Source organism: Garra rufa, chromosome 3 (assembly GCF_049309525.1).
Source record: "Garra rufa chromosome 3, GarRuf1.0, whole genome shotgun sequence".
Taxonomy (NCBI): Eukaryota; Metazoa; Chordata; class Actinopteri; order Cypriniformes; family Cyprinidae; genus Garra; species Garra rufa.
The window spans coordinates 31,170,165-31,198,058 of record NC_133363.1 but is presented as its reverse complement, the minus strand read 5'-3'; the positions used below and the strand labels follow the sequence as shown (position 1 = coordinate 31,198,058).

The 27,894-nt window shown below is 37.8% G+C and overlaps 2 protein-coding genes, 1 long non-coding RNA gene and 1 pseudogene across 3 annotated transcripts in view; all 4 read left to right on the top strand.

Moving 5' to 3' along the window:
- LOC141332460 (RNA-binding protein, mRNA-processing factor 2a-like) overlaps positions 1–2,401 on the top strand; it is a 10,928-nt pseudogene extending 8,527 nt beyond the window's left edge.
- Positions 1–6,382, top strand: part of LOC141331059 (uncharacterized) — a 470,059-nt gene extending 463,677 nt beyond the window's left edge. The window contains exon 2 of the long non-coding RNA XR_012355226.1: positions 5,556–6,382. This is a non-coding gene — a long non-coding RNA (uncharacterized lncRNA). The remainder of the gene's footprint in view (positions 1–5,555) is intronic.
- LOC141331058 (RNA-binding protein, mRNA-processing factor 2a-like) lies at positions 1,359–6,382 on the top strand. Its single transcript, XM_073835915.1, has 4 exons — positions 1,359–2,538; positions 2,970–3,121; positions 5,179–5,250; positions 5,380–6,382. Exons 1-3 carry the CDS (start codon positions 2,454–2,456, stop codon positions 5,242–5,244), a joined length of 303 nt encoding a protein of 100 aa, XP_073692016.1. The 5' UTR covers positions 1,359–2,453; the 3' UTR covers positions 5,245–5,250; positions 5,380–6,382.
- A 3,712-nt stretch (positions 6,383–10,094) lies between these two features.
- cpeb1b (cytoplasmic polyadenylation element binding protein 1b) lies at positions 10,095–18,487 on the top strand. Its single transcript, XM_073837380.1, has 12 exons — positions 10,095–10,109; positions 10,608–10,776; positions 11,515–11,706; positions 12,122–12,327; positions 14,088–14,340; positions 14,749–14,862; positions 15,531–15,635; positions 15,874–16,010; positions 16,172–16,370; positions 16,510–16,604; positions 17,668–17,748; positions 17,856–18,487. Exons 1-12 carry the CDS (start codon positions 10,095–10,097, stop codon positions 17,964–17,966), a joined length of 1,677 nt encoding a protein of 558 aa, XP_073693481.1. The 3' UTR covers positions 17,967–18,487.
- Positions 18,488–27,894: the final 9,407 nt, after the last annotated feature.

Here is a 27,894-nt window from a genome sequence, read left to right as displayed (position 1 = left end):
CGCTCATCTCCTGTTTCCAAAATGCATTACAAACTGCTTGACAATTGCATTTACAACACAATTAACTATACAAACTTGTGTAACCAAGTACTTCTGCGCAAAAGGCTGTACGACGTGCGCGTTCCCGTAAAATACACAGGCGCGCGGGTATGGATAGCCTATCTGCATGCATAGTCTTCCAATAAACTGCGTTGCTTTTAGAAGCGTCAATTCAGTTGTTGCATATAGTTTAATGTCTTTATTTCGGGATTATCAAAGTAAATTATAACTCAAACTTGAGATTTTACTGGGGCACAGCAGATTTTCACTGGGGCACATGCCCCAGTAAAAAGGGTCTAGCAACGCACGCACCTGCCCTGAAGCGGCTTCATAACTGCATCCATGTCTGCTCGTCTCATTTGATGTGGTCATTTCACAGAAGTTGAAGACTTGTTCTCGCCCCCTACAGTGCAATTCAACTAGATATACGTCATCCGCGCTAAAATATCAAGGTGAAAGTCATCATATCTTGCGTAGTTTAGACCCAGCTCCCAACCCAAATTTGAGAATAGATTAACGGCGATATTTTTTTTTATCGCGCGATATGAGTCTCACGTTAACGCAGCACGTTAACGCCGATAACGGCCCACCACTAATATATATATATATATATATATATATATCATAATTTATTGGGTACTTGCAGTTGGGAGGTGGCTGTCCTGAACCCCCAAATTTCAACGTATGAAAACGATATTGATTTTTTTTTTCGTATATTATTTCATTGTTGTTTTTTGAAAATATCTTTTTGATTTTCTAAATTTTTTTTCTCTGTAAATCGTTAGACTTTATGTAAAATAATAATACAATAAAATAAGTTTTCCGCATTTGTCACTACCAAAACAGTGTATGTTTTAGTACATTGGCCGAGATTTGACGATACCCTACGTTGATGATCAGGAAATATGTGTGTCTCTCTCATAGCTACAAGGTGTGAGTAAATGGGTCCTATCATTTTGAGGTAAATGGTTTTAAAAGTCTAAAATTTGTGTGCAATTTTAAGGTATGTCACTCCCTTTTTGTTTTTTTTCTACAATTAAGCACACTTTATTCTGTTTGGTTTTTTTTTTTTTTTTTTTTAAACCACTGTTCAAAACTGTGCTAGATAACCATGTGCTGAAAAGCATCTTTGAGGTAGGCTCAAAAATTGTCTAAACTTGTCACTACTGAAACATTTGGTGACGTTTCAGTAGTGACATCCATTTCTTTCTTTTCTCTCTTTTTTTAATTTGTGTTATTCCTCACTACCGAAACAGTCTCAACCAAAATATGTCTATATTGTTTCGGTAGTGACAAAAGGACAGACGCTCTCCTTTATTTGGGGGAAATAACAATTTTAGCACTATTATGCAAATTTTACTTTTTGGATGTTTTACTAGTGTTTTAGTATGTGGGTTACAATTCTGTAATGTGATGTGGTTAAAACATTACTGTCACGACCGAAACATGGGATGTTTTGTCAAAAATAAAGTATACAGAGTTATCAGCTAAAGATAATGTTATGATTAGTGTTTGGTTCAATATATATTCAAACTAATGAATTCTTAAGTTTGAAATCTGTATGATCAGCTTTTTGCCTTTTACAAAGAAAAATTGGATTCAAAATACAACAAGTCTTAAATAACACTAACAATAAATATTGTTACATTTGTAGTTATTTTTAATTTCCCTCTGAATACCTATTAATAAAATAGAAAAAAAATACATGCATACATACATGGAAGATGTAAGCCAAATCTCAATATAAACCTTCTTAGTTACTGTGTTTCGGTAGTGACAAATCTGAGGAGAGGACAAATATTCCAAAACTTTCTGAAAATACATAATGAGCATTAACTGCACTATTACTATAAATGTGTACCTTGAATATTATACAATTTGCATACATAAGGAATTTGTGGAAAGTCTTTATTTATTTTTTTTTTTCCCAATATGTTTCTGACTTTGAACTAGTTCTGTACAATGGCCCATATACATTACAAACATTTTTCTACTTGCAATTTATACAACAGATGATCATAGCTTGCATCCATTCCTCTATTACTTATTTAATCTTAAAACATGGTGAGCTTATGTTGAACCATATTAATTATATAATTAATGTTACTGAGCGTCAAGATTCAGAGAAGCCACTCTACCATAGACTACCATTATTGTGTTCCTTGTCTTTAGTTTGTAGTATGTGTCCACTTCTGTTTAGGTAACCACTAGCTTTGCTGTTGAGTCACTAGTAGAAACGTTCACTGCATGTGGGCACCAGCTTAAGACACACTGCACATTTGTACCAGGGTCTGGCAGGCACAACCCATCCCCATTACTCTGTCCCCCTCCCCCCCTTGTGTCTCCAGGGGGTTCGATTTGACCCTGAAAACCCGCAGACCCTCCGGTTAGAGTTTGCTAAGGCCAACACGAAGATGGCAAAGAGTAAGCTGATGGGCACTCCGAATCCCACAAATATCCACCCAGCTCTAGGAGCGCACTTCATAGCACGGGACCCATGTAAGTTCATGGCCGACACGGTAGTTCACACACTGCAGAGACAGACAGGCACACACTCTGTAGATCTAGTGGAGCTCTAGAGTAGGAAAACACAAGAAGAAACTAATCCACCTCCACATGCATGTGTCTAAGCAAATGGCCTTTTCTGTTGTCTTATTTCTATTACACTCAAGTTGAGCATTAGCACTTCACATCTCATTCAACCTCTCTTCTGTTCCAAGCCAAGTCACAGAAATTACCAGAGGTCACACAGGTATCAGTACTTAGTTCCTGCCTCTTTTTGCTCATTTTAAAGACTCTTGAAGAGTGAGGGCCTCTGACTTTAACAATTTGTCAAACACGGTTTGATTTTTGAAGTAGCGATATCAGTCATGTCTGATATACTGTGCTGGCCTGAGGTGATGGTTTGCTGTGCTTATCCCCTTCCTCAGATGACTTGACAGGGGCAGCGTTGATTCCAGCATCCCCAGAGGCCTGGTCTCCTTACCCCCTCTATACCCCGGAGCTCAGCCCTGGCCTGCCCCACACAGCTTTCACCTACCCAGCAGCGGCCGCTGCCGCAGCAGCTGCACTTCATGCTCAGGTGTGGCCATCTTTTTTTCAGATTTTAGTTATGTTTTCTATTTTACATTTATATATTTATGTGATAGTTTGTGGAAAATAAGGTATCTAATGTTTCAAAGTACAAATTAATGTGAAAGCAAAATATCTAAGATTGTTGAAATTAAAAATGAATGCATTTTGAAAATATTTCAATTCTAATCAATTATTTAAAAATACTGAGCAAGCTAGTTTAATCAAAGTCCCTTTAAGGCAAGTCATGTCACTTGGCGGCCATCTTTGAAACGCTACTCTGGCAGGCAAGTGCAGCTCCTATCTCTTTGAATGGGGAAACATCAAATTCTCTCAAACTGTTCACAAAGTTTAGGATTATATTTCATATTTTAAATCTACAAAGAAATCCAACAAGAACTACCTCACAAATATGGTACCTTGTGCTCCAATAGCGTTAAAATACGCTTATTTTTCCGGCTAAATGAGCCAGTGCGCATGCGCAGTTTCTATAGCAACCGGGACTTCTAACGGCAGCTGCAGTGACGCGCTGACTTTACTAATCAACGATTAGTTCTTTCACTAAGAAGGCGGGGCTTCGCGGCCATTACGAATGTTGAATTTTTCCCCATTCAAAACTACACGAGTGACATGTCTTGGGTATTCTATAGTCTTTGGTTTAATCCTGTCACGTCTGTGTCCAGTTGAAGGCCCAGGGATTCAGTAACTCACTCAAAAACACAAAAGACATTCATTTGTCACCACCGACTGGCATAAAAATGTAATCAGCAGAAACTGTCAATAATGAGTGAATTAATTAGAGCAAATCTCTATAATGAACAAATTCAAAATAAATCAGTTGTAAAACGTTTAACGTGCCTTAGTGGAAAGGAGAGTGATAATAAAAAAAAACTTTCAGTAAACCTTCAGTTTTAAAGCGCTCCAATTGGATCTCGAGTCATTTAATTCAGAATGGGACTTAAATGAGCATATATATATATATATATATATATATATATATATATATATACACACACACACACACACACACACACACACACACACACACACACACACACACACACACACACACACACACACACACACACACACACACAGACAGACAGAACTTGGAGCTCCAAACTGTTTTAAGCCAAAGTAATTTGTTCTGGAATGTCCCGTTTATGATTAGAACACTCCTGGAAACGGAACTTCAAAGGCGTATGGCGAAACATCTGATTCAAAACAGAAGATCAATGTGTTTAAGTCATAATTTTGACTTTTTAATCTCGTAATTATGATTTAAGGAAGTCATAATTTTGAATTAAGGCATGGATTTTTTTTTTTTTTTTTTAGTCTTATTTAATAGAAAGATCAGCATTTATCTGAAATAAAAAGCTTTTTGTTTGCAAGGATGCTTTAATTGATAAAGTGATGATAAAGACACTTATGTTACACTATTTCAGATAAATGCTGTTCTTAACTTTCTATTCATCAAAGAAACTTGAACAAATTCTGCTCCGCTGTTTTGAAATCACAGGAATAAGTTACGTTTTAAATGGTACAAATATTTAAATTATATTTATATTTACTGTTTTCGCTGTATTTTGGATCAAATGCAGGTTTGGTGTGCAAAAAGATGAAATGTGACTAAAAGTTCGAGTATTCTTTTTGGTCAGTAAGACCTTGTAGCAAGCATAATGTAATTTGAACCATGGAAGTCTTTAAACATTATGCTTGGTTTGCATTATGCTGCTTTAATCCATTTTGACAAGCTAATAAAGATATCATTTAATTTCTTGTATGCTAGTAATCTTAAAGCCATGTCCGTTGTTACATGAATGACTGACTACTTTGCTCAATGCAAACTTGTTTTCCTGTCCCAGATAAGTAGAGGCTATCTAAATGTCAAGTGGAGGCTAATGGTCCTGGCGCAAACATTGTTATAATTAAGTATTCATAGAAAGCAACTGTCAGCTGTGACTGCTTGGGTCTCATGCTAATGATTTGTGAAGATTTCCTTGGCTCTGTCACAAAGTAAGGTGCTAACTATTTTTTTTTTTTTTCCCTTTTCTTTAATCTTGTTAGATGCGCTGGTATCCCTCCACATCAGACTCATCCCAGCCTGGATGGAAATCACGGCAATTCTGTTAAAATATAGTAAGGCCATTCCATTACCTCTCCCATGCAACGTGATTTTTATATAATGGTATTTTGCATTACTTAAGTTGTGGTTAATAATAATTATGATCTTGGTAACTGCTTTTTTTTCTCTTCTTTTCTTTTCAGGTTTCTTTCTTCAAATGGTGTCTTCCAGCTCCTGTTTAAAATCAGTCCAGTTCCTTTGAACTTTTGGTTTTTGGATGTAATAACTTCTTTGGAATTAGGCCATGAAGAGATGAAATTGAGCTTATATTGCTCATTGAAGTAATTGCCAACAGCACAAAAATATGAGAGGCATATAGATGGTACAGTAGACCTTAGCAGTTCTTAATGGTCCCTTGAACTTGTTTTTCCTTTTTTTTTTTTTTGCATTGAAGAAGTTAAGATAAAATACTCTTTCTTTTGTTCATTCATTGAGATTTGCTCTGGGTCTAAGTAAAATGAGACCATCAACTGAAGCTGACATTGAGCATGTTAGTTTTGGCATGAAGTGTAGCTCTGTGCGTCATTGTAGTATGTTTGTTGCTTCCGTGACCAGTGTAACCTTGTTCATTTTGTCAAATGTTTGGTAGCTTGGTCATTGAAGTTGCTTATATTATGTACAAAACTGTGGCCAACACCTTTTGGGTAATGTGATGTCCAGGATGGTTTCCCCTGCTAGTTTCCACTGTAACACATCACAAAGAGTCTGATGACTTTACAAAATATGAGACAATCTCAATCTAGACTGTGTTTCTGGGGAGAGAAGAGTTTGTGCAATTTGAAATAAGTAATCTGTATAAGTTATTGGTAACTATCTTTGTGTTGATGTTTTTGTATTGTGTCCTTTATAGCAGTTTCAGAGGTTAAGTTGTAATTATTATTATTATTTTTTTTTTGGTTTTGACTGTGTCAGTGCGGCACGAAACTAACCGTATATCGACAGCAAATGTGCTGCTAACATGAAATTGCTGTTTCAAGTTAATACTCTGAATATAAAGATATGCTACAGTGGTGCATGATTTTAATGTGGGTATAGTAATGGTTAATTCAGACATTAGAAATGTATTTGTAAAAAAAAAAAAAAAAAGTGTTTGGTGTACAAAAATACTACTGTATGATATAGTATTAAAATGGGAATGCATTAAAATGCCTTGTGTAATTATTATTTTTTTTTTTCTTAATTTAAGAACTTACATGGGTACATGTACAGTTGAAGTCAAGTTTGCATACACCTTGCAGAATCTGGAAAATGTTAATTTTACAAAAATTAGTTTTTTTTTTAGTACTGACCTGAATAAGATGTTTCACATAAAAGACAATTACATCTAGTCCAAAAGATTTATAGAAATTACCTGTTCAAAAGTTTACATACACTTGATTCTTAATGATCCACAGCTTTTTTTTTTTTATTAGTTGTTCATGACGAGTCCCTTCTGAAAAGTTCAACTGCCTGCTTTTAAGGAAAAATCCCAGAATTTTTTTTTGTGTTTTTGAACCTTTCCAACAATGACTATGATTTAAGATCCGTCTTTTCAGGATGAAGACAACAGAGGGACTCTGATGAAACTACTACAAAAGGTTTGAACACTTACTGATGCTCTAGATGGAAACGCAATGCATTAGGAGCTGGGGGTGAAAACTTTTGACCAGAATGAAGGTGTACATTTTTTTTTTTTTTTTTTGCCTAAATGGCTTTCTCTTTTTTTCTTCTCAGTTTAATACTGCCCTCCAGAAGCTACAGAAGATACTTTCATGTTTCTCAGAAGACAATAAATTTACCCTATTCAAATTCAAAAAGTTTTCACCCCCAGCTCTTAATGCATTGTGTTTCCTTAGGAAGCATCAGTGAGCATTTGAACCTTATGTAATAGTTCCATAGGAGTCCCTCAGTGTAAAAAAGATGAATCTGAAAATCAGTCATTGTTGAAAAAGGGTTCAAACACACAAAAATGACGAAACCACACAATATGTTGGACCTAAAGGGTTTTTCAGAAGAACATCGGGTTTAACTGTTGACTCATGAACAAGTAGTGGTGTAGTGGAGGGTATACGCAGGTATACGGCGTATACTCACTTCTTTATCAGGCGGATTTGCGTATACCCACTTCTAAATCCCCTCTAATGTGCTCTATTAGTGTCCTGCATTAGCCAAAATCATGAGAGTCCACAACATCCAGTCATATGTGAATAAATGCAAATATTCACTAAGAACACCCAATAAAGACAGTGATGCTGCAGTCAGGACCGTGGCGTCGGCTTGCTTTTTGATTGCGCCATCTCCCGAACCCCAGTAGTGTAGCGCGGGGCACAAACTAACGCGGGGTTAGTTTTAACACTTGTGGTTTAAATATTTCCACACATGCTAGTTTAACCAAATTTACTACTTGCCATAGCAGCATATGGAGAGAAAAAAGCGCGCCAAAATTTAAAAGCCTTTTGAAGATATCGCTGAATATTTATTTTATCATAGTAAAAGTACATTTCTGGCTAAAGTACTGTTGTGCTCCCGGTTGTTTAATGTTCGTGGAGGCGTGAAGGACAAAACACAACAACGTTATTCCGTTTCAGGAACTTTACTTTGTAAAATATGACTTACAACAGCGGGATTAATGCTCTTGCCCAGTGCAAATGGGTTTCCATCAGCATCGGAGCCTGCGAGCATACTGGCGTCTGGCTAATATAAACAAAACAGCGAACTAATCCCTACGTGATTACGTAACAGCATCTGATTGGACAACACAGAACTCACCATTTACACATACAAAACGACTGTAATTTAACTTGCATTTAATAAACGAACACTATAACAGTACACTTTTCAATTCAGTTTTAAGTATTCAGTTAAAATGAGACAAATATGCTATTATTTTAATCTCCAATTCGTTATTTATCAGTTTCGCAAACCACCAGAAGACACTAACCATATTATATTCCAGTCGCGCAGATGGGGAACGTTTTAACACTGTGTGACAATATGCCCCGCTGTTATTAATCTATGCTATTCTATGACATTAGCGATGTAATTTACACTAATTACTTTTATGGATTTGTATGAGAAACGACAAGAAACAGGTGAATAAAGGCTGACAATCAATGTTTAATGTTCAGATGTTATTATTTCAAGAAATGTAAAACATTTTGGCTGGTTTAATGTGTGTGGTGTTCTATGAGAGTTGTGTGTGCACTGGAGGGAGGGGAGTGTTTTTCTGAATGTCTAAATGTGTTTCATCAATTTGTCCACATTATTTTGAACTACTGTACAGCTGTGTGTTGCGATCAGGGCCGTTCAAAGCATGGTTGCGAATGTGTTCATTGTCAAACGCAAAATTTGACTTTTTTAAACGTCATTACTTTATTTCATAAAGTTAACGTATTTTATTGACAAAATATTTGAGGTTGTTGTGTATATTTTTTTTCATTCGATCAGATAACATTTTAAGCTGTCATATGGTCGTGTTACAATGTGCCCCTCAAATGTTACAATGTACCATGTTGTCACATTTCACTTCCTTTCTTTTTAGGTAAATAATGAAAAACGTATACACTGTAAATATGAAACAAAGCCACATATTTTTACTAGACCAGTGTGAAAGTAATGTGGACAAAAATTGTACTCTGAGCCCACGTGGTTTACATTAAGGGGGGGGGGGGGCGTGGGTGTTTATAAAATAAAGCGTATACCCACTTCTCCAGGCACCACTACACCACAACAACTATCACAAAAAACAGCCATGGATCATTCAGGTAACAGAGTATTCAACTTTTGGACTATTTTCTCTTGTGGACTATACGAAAACGTATTTTATGCGAAATATCTTATTCAGTTCAGTACCAAAAAAAAAAAGATATTTTGGTAAAATAATTAACATCTTTCAGATTCTGCAAGGTGTAAACTTTTGATTTCAACTGTACGTAGATTAAACATCAGAAAGTGGAGGGATCATATATGTAGTAGCTAATTCATTCACCCTCATGTTTTCAAAACGGCATGAATTTCTTCCATGTAGCACAAAAAAGGATGTTAGGCAGAATGTCAAGGACTGACAGCCTTTCAGTTGAGGCATATGTCATTAAACAACGTCAAACAGGTTTACAACAACATGAAACATTTACTTCTGAGGTAAACTATAGCAGAAGACAGCAAGAAACAAATAATGTAAGTGCTGCCCTCTGGAGGAAATAATTTGGTAGTCTTTGTAATTTGTTTTAAACAGGCTACATGCCCTGAAAGTTGCTACTGAGTACGCTATCAGTTTGCATGTTAAACACTTTTGTGTCTAATGTATTATAGAAGTCTTTATTCCAAAATTATAAATGTTGCTCTCCGTGGTCCTGATTTCTGTCAATAAAATAAATTTAGACGTGACGTGACACATTTCAAATACTAAGACAGAAAGCCGCCCTCACATTGAACAATTTAGGTAATGACAAAATAAGTCATTTAATTTAGTTTTAAATCTAAATATATTCATTCATCTCTCAGAAGGCTCTAAAATGCACAGCACTTCAGACGCCACGACCAACTATATAAAAATTTTGAGAAAATGAAACTCATACGGAAAGCAGAAATATTGTAATAAATAGTATTATAATACAGATAATTTAGGGGTATAAAAGACAAGGCAGGTTTTGAAACAGTAATAGCCAATGAAAAATGACGTCCGCGTCAAGTGCCCGCCCCTCATGAATAATATCAATATGTAATCTGTGATTGGTTACTCAAGAGGAGAACTGGATCCCAGGAGTGATAGAGGTGCTTGACCCGAGCACAGGTGCTGTAAATTAGCCTAAAAGTTTAAGTAGACTTTTGGAGAATTAAATAGGGTGTTATTTCGATAGTTTTGGTTGATAGTCCTACCATGGCGTTTTCTCTGGTGAGTTTTGGTGCCTGTTCGGAGTTTTTGGATTTGTACGAGTGTTTGAAATGTTTTGTTTGTGTTCGTTTGGCCTGCATTTACAAGCCTAATAAAATTTCGTAGTTATTGAAAGTAAAAATAAAGAATCTTCCATTTTTTTTATTTTTTTTTTTAAAGTTGAGCATGCAGAAATGCTAACTATTACGATATCCTGTATCTGTCATCAGTAATGTTTGTTTACAGTGAGGTAGGGGTCCATTAATAGTAGCCATTGATTGTGCTTGTCCAATGTAATCATTGTCTGCTCCCTTGTTCAGTTTAACAGCATGCGTGGCAAATCAACTCCATCTCTCTAGTCTAGAGAAAGTGGATTAGAATGAGTTTCTCCTCAACTTTAATTTGTATAACATCCTGGTGTTTTGCTAATTGAACATTAAAATGGAGGAATGGGGGCAAGGAAACAATTAAACTTATGTTGTACCACTTCTGTGATGTATATCTGTTTTGTTCTGACAGAGCGAGAATCCCAGACTTCTTAACTGCCTGGATTCTGACATTCCAGCCCTGTCCACATGCAGCAATGCAGATGCGTTCTCCAGGATGAACACCATGCTGGGAAACTCACTGGATCTGAGTGGGGTTTGCACAACACCCACTGCCAAATGCAAGCGAGACCCTTTTAATGGTAAACCATGATTTGTGTACAAAGATAAGCACTTTTTTATTGAAAGGGTAGAATGGTATGAACAACAAATATGAGTAAATAATTCCTTAGTATATGTGCAGGCACAATAACAGTGCATCTGCTGCATTGCTGTTTGCCCCCTTCAGCTTGGCCCTGCAATTGAGCATCATGTGCACAGATAATCATTACAGCACCGGTCATGGAATGTCATACAGGCGAGACCGAGGATGCTGAATCAGGGCTGGAGCAAGCAGTTGGATGCAGTCCAGCTCAGTATGAGAAGCCCAGATTGCTCATTCTTCAGCTACTTAGCCAGTAGCAACAGTCCTGCGATTCACTGGAGTTTTCTATCTTTTAGCCTGCAGCTAGCGGTGAACTAACTCTCTCTCCCTGCCACCTCGAACGGGAGTCTGAGTCTGAGCCAGAGGTGGGAGGGGGCTGCTGCCTCTTTGCAGGAGAATTTGTCAGGAATGCTCGGTGGTGTGGCATCAGAGGAGGCCAGGGACTGATGTCATTAGCAAGGGGCTGTGAGGGCAGCAGCGCCTAGGTCACATGCAGGGTGGGTCGTCTCTGCAGAGACAGCTGCTCCTGTGCAGTTTAGCCAGGCGGGGGGAGGCGAACCGTGATTTATCAGAGTCTAGGGAGGCAATGCTTTCTCGAATGTGCATGCTTTTTATTCCCACTGCTGATGCCGAGTCGCCAAAAAGTGTTTGTTTTGTTTCTGGACGCTGTTCACAGATCGTCCCGACTCGGACCTTTCTTCGGTCCGGAGCAGGATGCTTTTTCCCAGCGGTGGCCAGGACTCATCCAGGGGTCTGCCTGACATCAATAACTGGGGTCTGGGCCTACAGTCCCTCAGCCTGTCTGACTGGGAGAGACCGTGGAGCAGCCATGACACCGATCCCTCTGGACAGACCAACACAGCCTCACGTGAGTGGAATGAATAATGTTATAGCAACCATATGATGTTGACACAACATAATGCCACCATTTAAGTAACGCAATACTGATTCAGTGTGATTCTTGATAATGTTTTCAGTACGCTGTAGTTTTAAAATTGGTAAGTTTACTTTGTGTCTTTGATAGTCTTTTCCTGACTAGAGAATGTTTAAACTGTTCTCAGTAGGCCTGTAACAGTGAGTCAGAGCCTTTTGTTGACTCTATAGTCACAGATTCTTGGCCAGCCTCATGCGCTGGTCATTCTCATTAGTAGTGCTGCAATAAGAGAGCTGTCCTTTCCAGCTGTTTCTGTTTCTTGTGGTTTGGTCAAGGAATACAAAGATATCTATTCTCTGGTTTTCATTGTTACTTTGAGGCCATACGATGTTTACATTCATTTGTTCTGTGCAAGGGATTTTCGGGACTCCTAGCCAGCTCTCCAAGCTTCCGAGCTTCTCCGAGTCTTCCATTGGTGCCACAGACTTCCTAGAAAAATTTCCCGGCATGGCACGTTTGAACTCTCAATCTTTCCTGGACTCCCACTCCATTAGCCCTGTGGACTCTGAGACCAGCGGCTTCAGCTCTGGTTCTGATCACCTCTCAGATCTGCTGGTAAGTGTTTTGAGATCATGTTCTGTGTAGTCTAGTTTCTCCCAAGGCTTTTATATTTCTCTTACTACCAAAATTGAGCTGTGTGTGTTCTGGCTTGTTGGGGAATTGAAGCATTATGAAGTGACTTTTTAGCAGCTACTTGAGTGATATATGATCCGAATCTTTACAACAATACAAGTAATTCAGCTACAGTAAGGGTTGATGTCAGTATAGTGTCTGTAAAGTGAAATCCTATATGCCTCATCACTTATATTCACATTAGGGTTGGGTTCAATATTCTGAATAAGCCATAACTTTTCTTTTTTTTTTTTTTTCTTTTTTTTTTTTTGTCTTGTCCTTTTAAGAATCAAGTTCATATAATATACAGTGGTGGCCAAAATGATTAGAACACTAGTATTTTCACCAGATAAAATGGTTTTAAGTGAATGATTTCTATATTTTGCTTTAGTGTCAGTAGGAATTATCAGTGTACATTTCCGAACCTTCATTTTGTCACTAATTGTAGTATTCCAGTGAGACTTTTGTTTGCACAAGGAGTCTGACAACAGCCAGTGCTCCACACAGAGATCTGATCTCATCTAGTCTGTCTGGAATGACATGAAGAAACAGAACAAACTGAGACAGAAGAACTGTGGAAACATCTCCAAGATGCTACCTGGAAAAGCTATGCACAAGTGCACCTAGGGCAAAAGCTGCTTTAAGTGCAAAGGATGGTCACAAATGTTTATTTCTATTAGTTAATAGAAGTTAATTGATAAAGAATCTATTTGTGACACTTATTTTTGACAGCATCCTCGTTTTACACAAGTGACGTTGCCACAGTTCTTCTGGGTTTAGTCGTCTCAGTTTGTTCAGTTTCTTCATGTCCTTCCAAACAGACTAGATGAGATCAGATCTCTGTGTGGAGCACTGGCTGTTGTCTGACTCCTTGTGCAAAGAAGTCTCGCTGGATTATTACAATTAATGGCAAAATAGATGTTTGGAAATGTAAACTGATATGTCCTACTGACACACTACAGCAAAAGATAAAAAGTCACTATCAAAGTATAATATAATTCCCTTATTGTAAATAACCCCCAAATTGTCTTAAATCACCAAGGTAAGCTGTTTAATTTATTGGCTTATTTTAAATAAGCTTTGCAAAGTTTATTTATATTATGGTTATTTGTGGGCAGCACAAACTTTCTGTAGATTTGTGAATCTGGCCCCAGACTTTGACAACCAGTTATTCACTTATTCGCAACTGATAGTATTTTTACTAGATTTGCATTTATTTATTTGGCTGACATTTCATCCAAAACAACTTGAATTTCTATTAACATGCTTTCTTTGCATATTTTAAATCTTATTGTGAATAATTTGTCCATCTAAGCTTTAGAATGGCAGTGAATGGGGTTTAAGATTTTGAAGCAAAATAAAGTGCATCCATCTACCATTTTTAAAAAGTACTCCAGAAGGCCTTTAACCCCCAGAGCCATGTGAAGTTAATCTACATGTTTGTGTAAGAAAAATATCCTTATTTAAAACTTCATAAACCGTAATCCTATGTACGCCTGTTCACGAGAGCGTGGCGTTCCAGGGGTTGACATGACGTTAGCGCATTCCTTACAGCAAAGGAAAACCAGTCTCCTCTTGACTTGTATCGACTAGCAATCCAGCGGAGTGTGGAATGATGTTTTACATTTAATAACTTGTTTTAAATGTAGCTTTTGATCCTTGTATGTTCTTATTGCCAAAGCAACACTTCTCATCTTTTGCAGTCGTCTTTGAGGATCTCGCCATCTGTGCCGTTCCTCATGTCCAGTATGCAAAGAGATCCCCTCAAGCTAGCTCTGGGCTCTCGTTTGGACCACACCAGCTCACCTCTCACCCCGCCACCCAGTGCTACCCCAACAGGTGGTCTGTCCCACCGCTGGCCCGGTGCCTCCATCTGGCCCAACTGGGACCTAATGAAGACCCCAGAGAGCCCCTTCAGCATTGAAAGGGAGGCCTGGCTTCACAGACAGGCAGCCTGTATGGCCTATTGCATACTACTATAGGGCATGAATTCATAGGCTATCCCCTACCCCTTCACCCTGAATCTCCCTTAACTTATCTTGAACAGGGCTGTATTTCTCAAAGGCATCATAAGATAAGTTGATCGTAGAGACCATTGGTGGCAATGGTTCTATAATCTACAGTAATCAACATTTTGAAGTGGATCAAAACCTTTGATCAAAGTTGACTTAAGACAAGAACGGGTATAATTTTAGTTTTAAGACAACTCCTTTGATTTCAAATGTTGACTACTGTACTTTGGTTACGGTACTTTTGGAAAATGCAACCCTGATTTGTTCAACCCTGGTGCTGCTGTTTTTCATTAATACATAATGCAGGTGTATATTGCTCTTGATGTGCTCATCTTGTGAATGTGTTCCACAGCTATCAATGAAGCTACCTTTACATGGAGTGGACAGTTGCCCCCCAGACACTACCAAAATCCCATTTACTCCTGCAAGGTCTTTTTAGGAGGCGTTCCCTGGGACATCACTGAAGGTAAAAGAAAGTCTTGTCCTCATTTAAACCAAGTTTGTAGAAAACAACTTTTTTTTTTTTTTTTTTTTTTTTTTAAATGGCTGAAAGTTGAATTTAAGTTTGACAATTCTTCGGGAGTCTCCATTTTACTGTATGTAGTGTTTATCTGATTGTGACTTTCGCAATTTACACTACCATTTAAAAGTTTATGGTCCGTAAGATTCTATAAGTTCAGCAAGGATGCATTAAATTGATCAACTTTCTGTTCTAAGAGTTCTGGGAAAATGTACAAGAAGACTCTTTGAACAAGGTTAAAGCATGTAAAATGTAAAAATGCATTTTGTCATTTCCACAAAATATTAACTTGTTTTCAACATTGGTAGTTTTCTTCAGTAAATTTCTGAAGGATCATGTGACAAAATATGAGATGATGGCTAAAAATTCATCTTTACCATCATGGGAATAAATCTTTAAAACAGATAAAAATGAATGAATTAAAAAAAAAGGGGGGATAAATAAATGGGACACTAAACCATTTGAGATACAAAACTGGTCTAATCAATGCAACCTTACTGAACAAGACTTTTCAGAAACCTGAATCTTACTAATCCCAAACTTTGAAAGGTAGCATAGATGTGCCATAGCCCTGTTTGCTTCTAGACTAATAGCCTTTCTGTTTTTGTCCCCAGCTGGTTTGATAAACACTTTTAAATGCTATGGCCCTCTGAGTGTGGAGTGGCCAGGTAAGGATGGCAAGCACCCTCGCTGCCCTCCGAAAGGTAATATGCCCAAAGGTAATGCTGAAAGGGTAGGATACTCATTTTATTACAGCACTGTGGTGGGATGGTGCGGTTCGTGGCATTTAACTTCTTGGTGACTACAGAAACCCTTCCTTTATACACGTGGTGGTATTTGTTTCTGGGAATTAAGTTTTAAACGCTGTGCAAGATGTTCATACCAAAGTTTATTTGTATTGTTTACAGTTGGGGAGATGGTTGAATTTTGGTCATGTGACTTTCTTTTCTCTCCTAGGTTATGTGTACTTGGTGTTCGAATCGGACAAGTCTGTGCGTGCCCTGCTACAGGATTGCACTGAGGACCTGCTCCATCCTGAGGGCTACAGCGAGTATTACTTCAAAATGTCCAGCAGAAGGATGCGCTGCAAAGATGTAAGATGGGCTTTAAGGGCAGATTTAATAGTGTGACCTGCTTTCAGGGTAAATTTACTTTTAAATGGCCCAAAATCTGCATGTGTAATTTGTAGGTGGTAAAAAGTTGGTTCTGTAATCTTGATGTATGAGAAATGACCCGTCTTTATTTGGACCCTCAGGCACAGGTGATCCCTTGGGTGATTTCAGACAGTAACTATGTGAGTTGCCCCTCTCAGAGGCTGGACCCTAGGAACACTGTGTTTGTAGGAGCTCTGCATGGCATGCTCAATGCTGAGGCCCTGGCCAGCATCATGAACGATCTGTTCGGAGGTGTCGTCTATGCGGGCATTGACACGGACAAGCACAAGTACCCCATTGGTGAGAAATTTGTACTTTTTTTTTTTTTTTTTTTTTTTTTTTTTTTTTTTTGTTTTTTTTGTTTTATCATGGTTGGTGACTTCACTACTAACAACTGTTACTTTTATACTGGGGTTTATTTCTTTCTCTCTTCTCTCAGGATCTGGTCGTGTAACCTTTAACAACCAGCGCAGTTATCTGAAAGCTGTAAGTGCTGCATTTGTTGAGATAAAGACGCCCAAATTTACAAAGAAGGTAAGTTGGAACTTCGCAACAAAGTGTTTTACGCCATTATGATAGTTGCCATGCCTCGTACTTGGTCTATATGGTAACTTGTAAGGATGCACTGAAACTTCGGCCACTAAAAATGAGCCAAAAATAGTCAAGCCAAAAATGATCCAGACACCAGATTTAACTTTAATTTTTTTTTTTTTTTTTTTTAAATGTGTATTTATTTTTTGGAGGATGGCAAAATAAAGGATGGTGACATTCTTCATACTGTGGACTACCAGTAAAATTGATTTAAAAATTGGGGACTGAACATTATTCAGACCCCTTTGACCTGACCATGTTTTGGTTGTTGCTTTAATGCAATCCCTGAACAAACAGACCGAACAATTAAACCTTGCTTTGTAATTGGTCAACAAAGTATTGATTGTGTAAATGGTCATCCTAACAGTTGTCTGAATATTTGGTTGATTTGTAATCCATTCCATACCTCTCAAGTCAACTAACATTTATCAAAATGAATTTGTTCTAAAAAAACCTTTTAATTCTGAGTTCTTGTCCTATTTTATTACCATTTTCTAAACTATATTAGTCAACATTTTTGAAGTGGATCAAAACCTTTTATCAAGTTTGTCCTAAAACCAAAACAATACTCATTCTTTTCTTAGGACAACTTTGAACCTTTTATTTTTGTGGATCCACATGTGATGTTAAAGGTGTCTGAATAAATTTGATTTGACTGTATATGGCGTGCCACACCACCTAGCAATGGTGTATTTAAAATATTTTCTAATATATAGTGTATATTTTGTTATTTTATTGTATTTTAAGATTCTGTATCATTTAAGATGGAGTTAAGTCTTAAGTTATTTTAGATAATTATTAAAAGGCGTTTTCAGCCAAGTGCATCCAGAATTTGTTTTGGTCCAGAAGTTATTTTGGTGCGTCCCTAGTAACTTGAGTTCAGTTGACACTTCATTTAGTCACATTTGTTAATATCTGCCCGGCAGTGTGGTTGTTGTTTCTAGTATTATGATAGTATGCCACTCCGTAAATTGATTTCTTCATGGGAATGGTCTTCCTCCTTTAGGTTCAGATTGACCCGTACTTGGAGGATGCCATCTGTCAATCATGCAGTCGTGAGCCTGGGCCATTCTTCTGCAGGGACAAGGTAAGCGTCCCATTTATTTATCCCCTTTTCTCAACCATCTTTCTCAGTTCATTACGTGTACTAGTGCCTGCTATATAACGAACGTCTCTTTCCCATCTCTTCATCAGACCTGCTTCAAATACTACTGTCGTTCCTGCTGGCATAGGCAGCACTCCATGGACATCCTGAGTAACCACCGCCCTCTGATGCGAAACCAGAAGAAGCGGGATGTCAACTGAAACCACGCATGGCAGCACGATGCCTCAGCCTGGATGTCCATTGCGCCTGCTCCCCTCGGGGAACCGCTCCAGAGTTGGCCCTCCTTCTAAAGGCCCTCCCAGGAGTTGGGGCATGGGGAAACACTGTAGAAAGTTCACTGTTGCACTTTCTTTTTAGTTTGGCTTGTTCACTTTGGCACTGTACACAGTGAGAGATGGGTTAGCTGGGGCCCATGGATGGGAAGACCCAGAGTTTTTGAACTAAGTTGAGATTCAGGCCATGGTTGAAGGGTTTTGTTTTTGGTTTTTTTTTTCTTTATAGGTTGCTATTTTGTTTCGGTAAATCATTCTAAAGTCTCATTGTTTAACAGATGGAAGCCATACAGTGCCTTTAATTGGTTTTCCCTTTCCACACTAGCTGCTTTTTTCTGGCACTTTTTTGCCAATGTTTTTTACTTTTGAGATGCAACTACAAAAGCCAGATTTTCATCATGACATTTTTCACAGTTTTAGTTTTCATAAATTTTTACATGAAACAGTTTTAAGGTATGGCATGGAAAAGGTCGAATAGCAATCTACCTGGCGGATTTTTAATTTTGCGCTTTTTTTTTTTTTTTTTTCTTTTTTTCCTCCCATGTTTTTGGAGTGTATTTTTTGCCTTATCAGTGTTCTGTTTGGTAGAACAAGAGGTTTGCGTGTAACCCTGCAGATCTATTTGCCAATCCAGTTCAATTTCAGTGCGTGCCTCCACTAGGCATTGCTTTTACTGCTCTCGATCAGATTTCAAACCAACTTGATATATTAATCCTAAAATGAGAATGGCCATCGACTGCACGTAGTTTTATTGCACTTTTTAATTTGCACTTTGTAAAGGGGTAGGTTTTTAATCACTTATAATTGTACATCAGCAGGTGTGTTGGGTGTGAGCCCAAATGGCTGCTTGTTGAATTTAAAACCATAGACTTCCCTTTGAATGTACCAAGAGCCTTAGCAGACTAAATGCAAATGTCACTTTAATCATCCTCTGCTGAATGTCTGAATGTATATCACTACTTTCAGAACTAAGACTGTATTTTCTCTTCTCACCATATGCATTCCATGCAGAGCTATTTCCCAAGCTCCTCTGTCATTCTACCTCATTGTTGTCTGCCAAGTTTGCTTACTAAGGTGAAGTTTGAATTTTTGACTGGGCACAATAAAGGTGTTTAAGCATTACTTGTGCTGTGTGACTAGGTTTCTTTAAAAGGCCTGTGTATAATTGTTTTCAGAATCAAATGCGTTAATTGTAAACATTTAAGGGAGACACTGCAGTCTAAAGACATAATTCAAAAGATGCCTAAGTGTTTCTTTTATAGCACTTTATCTATTTGTCAATATAGTTTAATCCAATACATAATTTTTAAAGGCTTTTTTTGGTGTGTACTAGAAATGTACACAAATTTATTAAATGCCTCATTTGCATATTCGAACCTAACATTTTAAACTTTTTTTTTTTTACCCTTTTCATCTGCAGCGTCTTGCCCTAAAAATTACATCTTAATGTTTAAGTTGTTACAACTTGTACTCATTTTTAACAAATTACTACTACAGTTATTTATAGTAGCAATTTTGAAAAGTGTTTTGCTGCTTTAATGGTTTGAGCAAATTGGAAGGGTTTTTCAGTGTTCTGTACAATAACAGCATTTATTTGAAATGGCAATCATTTGTCATTTGAACGCAGTGTTGCTAAGTCGATTTGGACCACTTTAACACTGTTGCTGTGGGATGTTTTTGATGTCCAGGGTTTGAAGTGACCCCCCACTATTGTCATATTTAGCTCTGCAGTGTGAATTTACCAGGGGGCCCCCCAACGAAAAATTTATATTTTACGCCCAGGAGTGCGATCTTTAACGGGGGAGCAATTAGACAGGTTTTGTTGTGAAAACCTGGCAGCCCTCTTTGAATAGTAGTTTATCATTGTCTTGGCAAGTGTTTGGGCAGTAACTAGTTACTTGTAATTTAGTTACTGTAATATTTTTGCAGTAACTAGTAGTGTAACTACTAATAAGATTTCAGTAATAATAGTACAGTTACCATCCATAAAGTTGTTACTTTTGATTCCTCAACCCCGGTGATTTAAAATCCAACAATTAATTCCTAGATTTATTTTCATAATTGTCATGACTGGCACATGTATGCGATGTCCCCAGTGCAGCAGGCAAGCTTGGAATATGGAAAAGCTTACATTCAGCAGATAGAAATATTGCATTATATTGATTTTGTCAGAAAAAACTGATGACACCGTTGTAGTTTTACTTTATTCTGGCATTACATCCCACCCGCATCCCTCTGATCAGCATGTGGTACATTATATTATTCTAATTAATCTTTTTGGAAAATTAAACCGTTTCTTAACTTGTGATTTGACCAAATACATAATGAAATATAATCATATATGGGTAACGGAGAAATTACAATCAAGCTACACATGACAATTAATAATACAACACTTCTACTGAAATGTCACTATCAATCACTATTGAGTGTTTGTGATCATTTTGACTGCGATCCAATGTGGGTTTTGGTCAAATGATAAGGCAGAAATATGTTGTTAGTAACATTCTAGAAGAATTTTACGTGGAAGAAAAACAGTTCTCTGCTGAACCCCCCCCCCCCCCCCCAGCTAAAACCAACCTAGGCTAGTTGGCTGGTTTTAGCTGGTCATAGCTGGTCAGCAGGCTGGTTTTACAGGGGTTTTGGCCACATTCCCAGCCTGGGAGACCAGCTAAAATCAGCTACTTCCAGCTTAAACCAGCTAAGGCTGGTTTTAGCTGTTTTTTGTTTTTTTTTCAGCAGGGTTACAGCTTCTGTGGGGCGTGAAGAAAAAGTAATGTAACTATAGTGTTGCCAGAAAGTAATAAGTAACAACATTAGCCCAACACTGATTATTCTTGAAGGTTTAAACGTAGTTTCAAGATCTGTGAAGCTTAGTTAAATTGTATAAAATATCTTTGTTAAGCGGGATTGGTACATTCATCTACTTAAAACTATGTTGGGGTTCTCTACACACAAGTTTTTAATGCGTTAATTCTACTTGACCAGTAGGTGGAAGTGCTGCATTTGTCTATCTGTAAAAGAGGATCCAGGCTGGATTTATTGTTTCCTCTCTCCAGGAAAAGGTGACCCTCGACCTAAATCTGAATATTGAGAAAACCACCTATAAAGTTGTCCAAATTAAGTTCTTAGCAATGCAAATTACTAATCAAAAAAATATTTTTGATATATTTATGGTAGGAAATTTACAAAATATCTTCATGGAACACGATCTTTACCTAATATCGTAATTATTTTTGGCATTAACAAAATTTATCATTTTGACCCATACAATGTATTGTTGTGTATTGCTACAAATATACCTGTGCAATTTAAGACTGCTTTTGTGGTCTAGGGTCACAAATGTGTAATTCTGTAGTGCTTATACCCTGCTGGAAAAAAACAGCTAAAACCAGCCTAGGCTGGTTGGCTGGTATTAGCTGGTTTAAGCTGGAAGTAGCTGGTTTTAGCTGGTCTCCCAGGCTGGTTTTAGCTGGTGGTTTTCCAGCCTCACCAACTAAGACCAGCCTGGCCAGGCTGGAAAAATGGCCAAAACCCCTCTAAAACCAGCCTGCCGACCAGCTAAAACCAGGCTAGTTGACCAGCTAAAACCAGCCAACCAGCCTAGGCTGGTTTTAGCTGGGGTTTTTTCACCAGGGTATTAATAAAGTTAAGACTTATGATTTAATTCATAGCCTACTAGTACTAAGGTCAGCCTAAGATCTTAAATAAGAGTTTATTTTAGTTCCAGATGGTGGTATGTGGAAGGAAGGACATCTAAAATGAGGGCCCTTAATATCTGGAGGAGCCTATAAATGTTCTCATCCTTACTCCATTGCCTATGCTGTGTTCTCCAAAGAGTCATAGTTTGGTTGGGTTGGCTATGACCCCATTAACCCCAACTGGTAGATGCCATTACTACACCATCTGGCTGCAAAATACATTTTTTTCCGTTAACAGCCATTAAAAACTTGGCTCAAAAAGCCAGCCCCTGGTAAAGCATTTATAGTATGATGAAACAGCATTATAGATGTTCCTTGCAAAATATACCACATCTACCAACAGAGGGCACTTGGGGCTATTCTAACCAGCTGCTAAACTTAGCAAAATGTATCAAAACCAACCGGCAACTTGAACGCCGTGTAAGGGACTGAAGGAGTGTTGGAGTGTGTGAGCTGGGAAAGGACCTGCCAGCTGAGACCGTGTGAATCACCCAGGAATCACAGGTGTGTGGAGGATGACTAGCGTCTGCGTTTACATAACCTCCTGTTTCTCCTCCTCCTAAACACATCCCTCCGACACTACGAAAATAACACCCCCGACACCATCTGAAACGCATCTCTTCATCAGGAGGTAATCTGAACAATTTGGCACGAGAGATTGGTCCTGGCACAGTTCATTTAAGCTCACACATTAGCATGAACATTTTTCTCACTGACACTTTATCTACACTTAGTATAACATCTGAATGGAGTCAATCTGAGAAACGTGGGCTTTATGTGTTACAGTAGACTGACTCACTTTCAGTCATCCAGTAACAGAGAGCTGGACTAAATGGATAAATGCTGCCACTGAATGGAGTAGTCCTGTTGTGAAGTGTGTGTTATAGGTACAATGATGTTAAGAAAGTGTTGATCCGTTTATTTTGTGATCTTACATGTTGTCATTGCCCTTGTTTTCTCAGAGTTCATATGTGGTGGTTGATCAAGTGTTGAACGAGTTATATTGTTCTGCTCCTTTTGGATTTAGCTGCTCTAATATTATTTTGACCTCACTATGAAACCATAGTATCTATGTGTTTATGAGTAATCCCACTAATGCTGGAATCCAGTAACATTAAAGTTGTTAGGTTGTTCTGATAAAAAAAAAAAGCCCATATAAGACTCATATATTTGGTCAGTTAACCGGATGCGCAGCCATATTGGCGATACTCGGCTGTAAACAACAGCATGGATTGCAAGGTTAATGTACTACTGAATACGTTTTTCTGCTAATTTATGCTGTCTAAACCAGTGGTTCTCAATCCTGGTCCTGGGGGACCCCTGCTCTGCACATTTTGCATGTCTTCCTTATTTAACACACCTGACTGAGATCATTAGCTGATTAGTTCAGTTCATGGATCTCTCTCCTCATAAGCTGATGATCTCAATCAGGTGTTAAATAAGGGAAACATGCAAAATGTGCAGAGCAGGGGTCCCCCAGGACCAGGATTGAGAACCACTGGTCTAAACCATGAAAAAATCTGCTACATTATATAGAGAGGGACTTACTAAGCAGGAAAGGGCACAATATTTTGGCCAATGAAAGGGCACAATATTTTGACAAACTAAAGTTAATAGGCGGTAAAGATACTTATGGGCCGTATTAATTAAGATATATAATAGACTAATATTTCACCTACCTGACCGGAAGTGATAAGAACAAACATGAATGTTGTCAAGATTCTTGCACTGGAATTCCTGGTCCAGTTTGGCCAACCACAAACGCTTTTTGTTCCTCAGACAGTTTTTTGCACTCTTCTCCTTGATTTGTTATAACTTTTGGCAGTCTATAGTACTCTAAATGTTTTTCCCGGTCCGATTAGTACAGCTCAAAACATTACAATAATTGACCATTTTCAGCAGCAATAATCAGCAAAAAATTAGTCTCTCTAAAATAGTTATGATTTCCTCAAAACACTTTTAACACAGTGCATGATTTGACATTTACTACATGGCTTTTCTGATGTAGTAAACTTGCTCAGTAGCTCACCTGGTATAGCATTGCACTTTGTGCTCTTGTAGAAGTAAGTTCATTGCATGGTTTCTTCAGAAAATGTTTTTTTTTCTCACGTTTGCTTTTGGTCCCATTGTCAGTTAGGTTTAGGGTAGTCTCGCGTAGCCAGACCTTCAGACTGACGGCTGAAGGTCTGGAATTCATGGCAGCTTTCATTGGCCAAGGCCCGCCCATAAGGCCGTTTGACCGACATGTCAAACAACCAATCACAGTTTGTTTCGTTCAGCGTCACGTTTCGGTGCGTGGAAATGCCCCCACAACAACAGACTGGCGTGCAACAAGTCGGTCATTGAAATAACCAGCATTGAAAGTTAACGAAGAAGAGGGAGAACAAGCAGTAAGTCAGTAATTTGTTCGCGAGCGTCGCAAATGTGTATAACAACAATGGCGTCTGCATAAGCACCTTTTAGCAAAACGCAGAGTAAATCAGCTTTAAAATCTGTGCTTTGCTTCCCGGCGGACCGAAAATAAACGCGACACTCGCATCTCCCGGAAATCCGATCAAATTCAACTAATCAGATCATGACTTCGACATTCCTGAAGTGTTTCCAGTTAAGTGTACCATATGCATCAGACGTTTAGCCCACGTTTCGTGGGCGTGACGTCTGCGGCTGAGACTAGGTTTAGGGTAGAGTTAAGTGTAGATGGTACAATATTTTCAAGCTCGAAAGAGCAGTAACCTTTTAACACCACTCCTCAGGCAACAACCAACATAAAAAAAACATTGCCAAATTCATGTTCATCTATAAAACTGATGCCAAAAAAACACGCTTTTAACACCACTTACTGGACTTACATACAGCTTGCGGAATCTGCTTAATGTTAATTATTTTACAAAAATAAGAGGGATCCTTCAGGTCCCACTATTTTTTGGGTTTTTCAGCATTTTTGTGTATTTGAAACTTTCCAACATTGACTGTGTGATTTTGAGTTCCATCTTTTCACACTGAGGACTGGGGACTCAGCTGCAAGTATTACAGAAGGTTCAAACGCTCACGGATGCTTCAGAAGGAAACACGATGCATCAAGAGCCGGGGGTGTAAACTTTTGAACAGAATGATAATGTGTACATTTTTCTTATTTTGCCTAAATATCATATTTTTTCATTTAGTACTGCCTTTCAGAAGCTACAGTAGATACTTACATTTTTTTTTCACAAGGCAAAATAAGTTACATTTACCCTGATATTCTAATTTTAAAAAGTTTTCACCCCCGGCTCTTAATGCATAATGTTTTCATCTGGCGCATCAATTAGCATTTGAACCTTCTGTAATAGTTGTATATGAGTCCCTCAGTTGCCTTTAGTGTGATGGATCTCAAAATCATACAGTCATTGTTGGAAAGGGTCATTTTTATAAATTCAGCTATTATTTAAACACTATGGCCCGGTTTCACAGACAAGGCTTAAGCCTAGTCCTAGACTAAAATGTAAGTCTGAGTTGTTTCAACTGAAATAAAATTGCACTGATTGATTTTAAAATATATCAGTGCCTTTATTTTGTCTCAAGATGCACATCAGTAATGTTTTTTTCTTAGCATGTTCATAAAAATTACTTAAATGTCCTAATTGAACTATGGTCTAATCCTGGCTTAGTCTAAGCCCTGTCTGGGAAACCGGGCCTATATGTAAACATATTTTATTTGACATACCTTATTCAAGTCATTACTAAATAAAAAATAACATGCATTTTGTATGATTCCTCTTATTTTGGTCAAATAATTAACATTTTGCAGATTCTGCAAGGTGTATATAAACTGTGGCCCTTAACTGTATCTGTCAGAGGTAATGAAATGGCAATGGCCAGCTTAGTCTTTTCATTTGGCCACAACACTGTATTTCATCTCTGGTAATACACATGGGGAACAATGTCTTGGCATGTCTTATCCATTCCTGTCAGCCATGTTAATTAAAAAAACAATTAAATAACATGCCATTACAAAGCTGGCCTCTTTGAAATTGATGGTAAAAGAATTGATAAGGCAAAAGAGTTGTAATATTGAATATTCTTCAATATCGAATCATTGTAAAAGTTTCAGGAACACTAAGGACTAAGGACTACTCTTATGCTCAACATTTTGTTTTTCCTGGACTGACAGTTCTGCTGCATTTCATTTATAAGAAAGCTGTGTTTCCATTTTTGAAGTATTCCCTTGCAAGTATTTTGTTTCATGCTGGACAAAATTGCATGTGTTGCACGATATCATATTTTTATTCAGTTGGAAGAAGTAGGCTACTATTTGTTTAACCTCCTCATTATTCCTGTAGAGGTGGTCTTTGCTGTGTATCATGTGTTTGTGTGAGAAAGAGTGCGAATCGGAAACATGGCTGAATTGTGGAAGTGTCTCCTACACCCCTTCCACCCCCATGTGTTTGTAAACTAAAGCCCACGCAGGAAGCAGAGGGTAATGGGGTTAGAGTTCAACTGTGCCTCTTAGAGGAAGCCTGTCCTCAGGACAGAGAGCTGCTAAACGATCGTGGGAAAGAAGGAGGGGCTTCAGCAGAATCTGCCACCACTTTACTCCGTCCTGTAAACTTACTAGACCTGAGGGAGTAAACCCTGCAGCTCTGGAAAACAAAATGAGCTGCTCAACCTTTAAATAGGTAGTTAGCAAACCTAAACCAAAAAGCACATGTTCGTGCAGACATTAGCGGATTCCTTTTGGCATTTAAAAATATCAGACTGAACCACCATGTAAAAATAATGCATCCCATCTAGAGTTAAATATGGAATATTCCGGTTTGATTTCCCAGACTTCCAACCATGAAAAAGTTAGACAGCAAAATAGCAATGCTGCTGTTAATTTTGTATCACCAAAGACATCTTCTAACTCCTAATGTGTGGATGACAAATTATGCTTTACAGTGCTAGGATTGATTTGTTTATTTATTTGCAGGTGTACAAATTTTAACAGACTGGAACATTTTCAGAATCATTTTGTAGTGAATGTTTTACACACTCTGTAAGGATTTGCTAAACAGGATTTGTCACGTAATGTAGAAACTTTGGCTCACTGATGCTCTTGATTTTCTCAAAAAACATTGATCATTTGTTGTCTGCATCTTACTCCATTTAATTCTGTGTGATTTACATCCTGCATTCCAGAGGGCCTGACCCTGACCTCTTTGCCCACAAGGGTCACGGTAGTCAGTTGGCGATTGAAACATCTCAAAGAACAGGTGCAGCTACAGGTGCAAGTGGTTTTAAACTGTTCACTGCTTGATTCTAAAGCACAACATAAAATGACACAGGTGCAGATGCATGAAAAATAATTAGTGAAAGTTCTGATGCCAGTAATAGTTTGGCCATATTTATGTGTTTATGTATGTATGTATGTATGTATCAGGGGCGTTTCCTCTGAGGAGGCAAGGGAAGCAGGGGAAAAAATCTAAGGCTAAGGCTCCTAATAGATATTTAAAATTTTTTTGTTACAAATTATGTAGGAAAAAGAATAGATAAATTTATGACAAGAGTGCACCTCAAAAATTTACTTCATAATAGGAGTTCTGACCTTTGTCACAAACAGACTACCTCATTGCCTTTTCCCCTATCACACTTTAGAAATCATAAGAACTGATATATCAGTTGAAAACTTAGAATCTCAAAATTCATCTTTTGAAAGCCATTTTAAAATCAGACATTGCATTAACATGGAAAATGTACATCAAAATCATATTACAAAATGTTTTCGTTTATGAATTAAAAAAAAAAAAGTTTGAATTCTTAATTTTCATGTCTCTGTTGAAAAATGGGAGTGACAGTTAAGGGGTTAAATTGTTACTGCCTTGAGTTATTATTTTGGAATAAATGTAAAATGCCTAAAAACACTAAATTGATGAGATTCATACTTGACTTTAGTAAATAGAATATTAATTACATTGTTATTTTTCTTTCTTTTTCTGATAGTGTAAGTAATGTTTAACCAAGAAAATGTGACTGGGACATGAAGTTACATTTGATTAAAAAAAAAACAAAAAAAAAAACAGAACATCACTGCACACAACTGGTATGTACAGCTGAGTTAAAAGTTTGGATACACATTGCAGAATCTGCAAAATGTTAATTATTTTACCAAAATAAGAGGGATCATACAAAATGCAAAA

Coding starts and splice junctions, on each gene's coding strand:
- LOC141331058 (XM_073835915.1), top strand. CDS start 2,454: ATGGCAAAGAGTAAGCTGATGGGCACTCCGAATCCCACAAATATCCAC. Junction 2,539..2,969: donor CTTCATAGCACGGGACCCAT/GTAAGTTCATGG, acceptor CCCCTTCCTCAG/ATGACTTGACAGGGGCAGCG. Junction 3,122..5,178: donor CAGCTGCACTTCATGCTCAG/GTGTGGCCATCT, acceptor TAATCTTGTTAG/ATGCGCTGGTATCCCTCCAC.
- cpeb1b (XM_073837380.1), top strand. Junction 10,777..11,514: donor CAAGCGAGACCCTTTTAATG/GTAAACCATGAT, acceptor CGCTGTTCACAG/ATCGTCCCGACTCGGACCTT. Junction 16,371..16,509: donor CAAGCACAAGTACCCCATTG/GTGAGAAATTTG, acceptor CTCTTCTCTCAG/GATCTGGTCGTGTAACCTTT.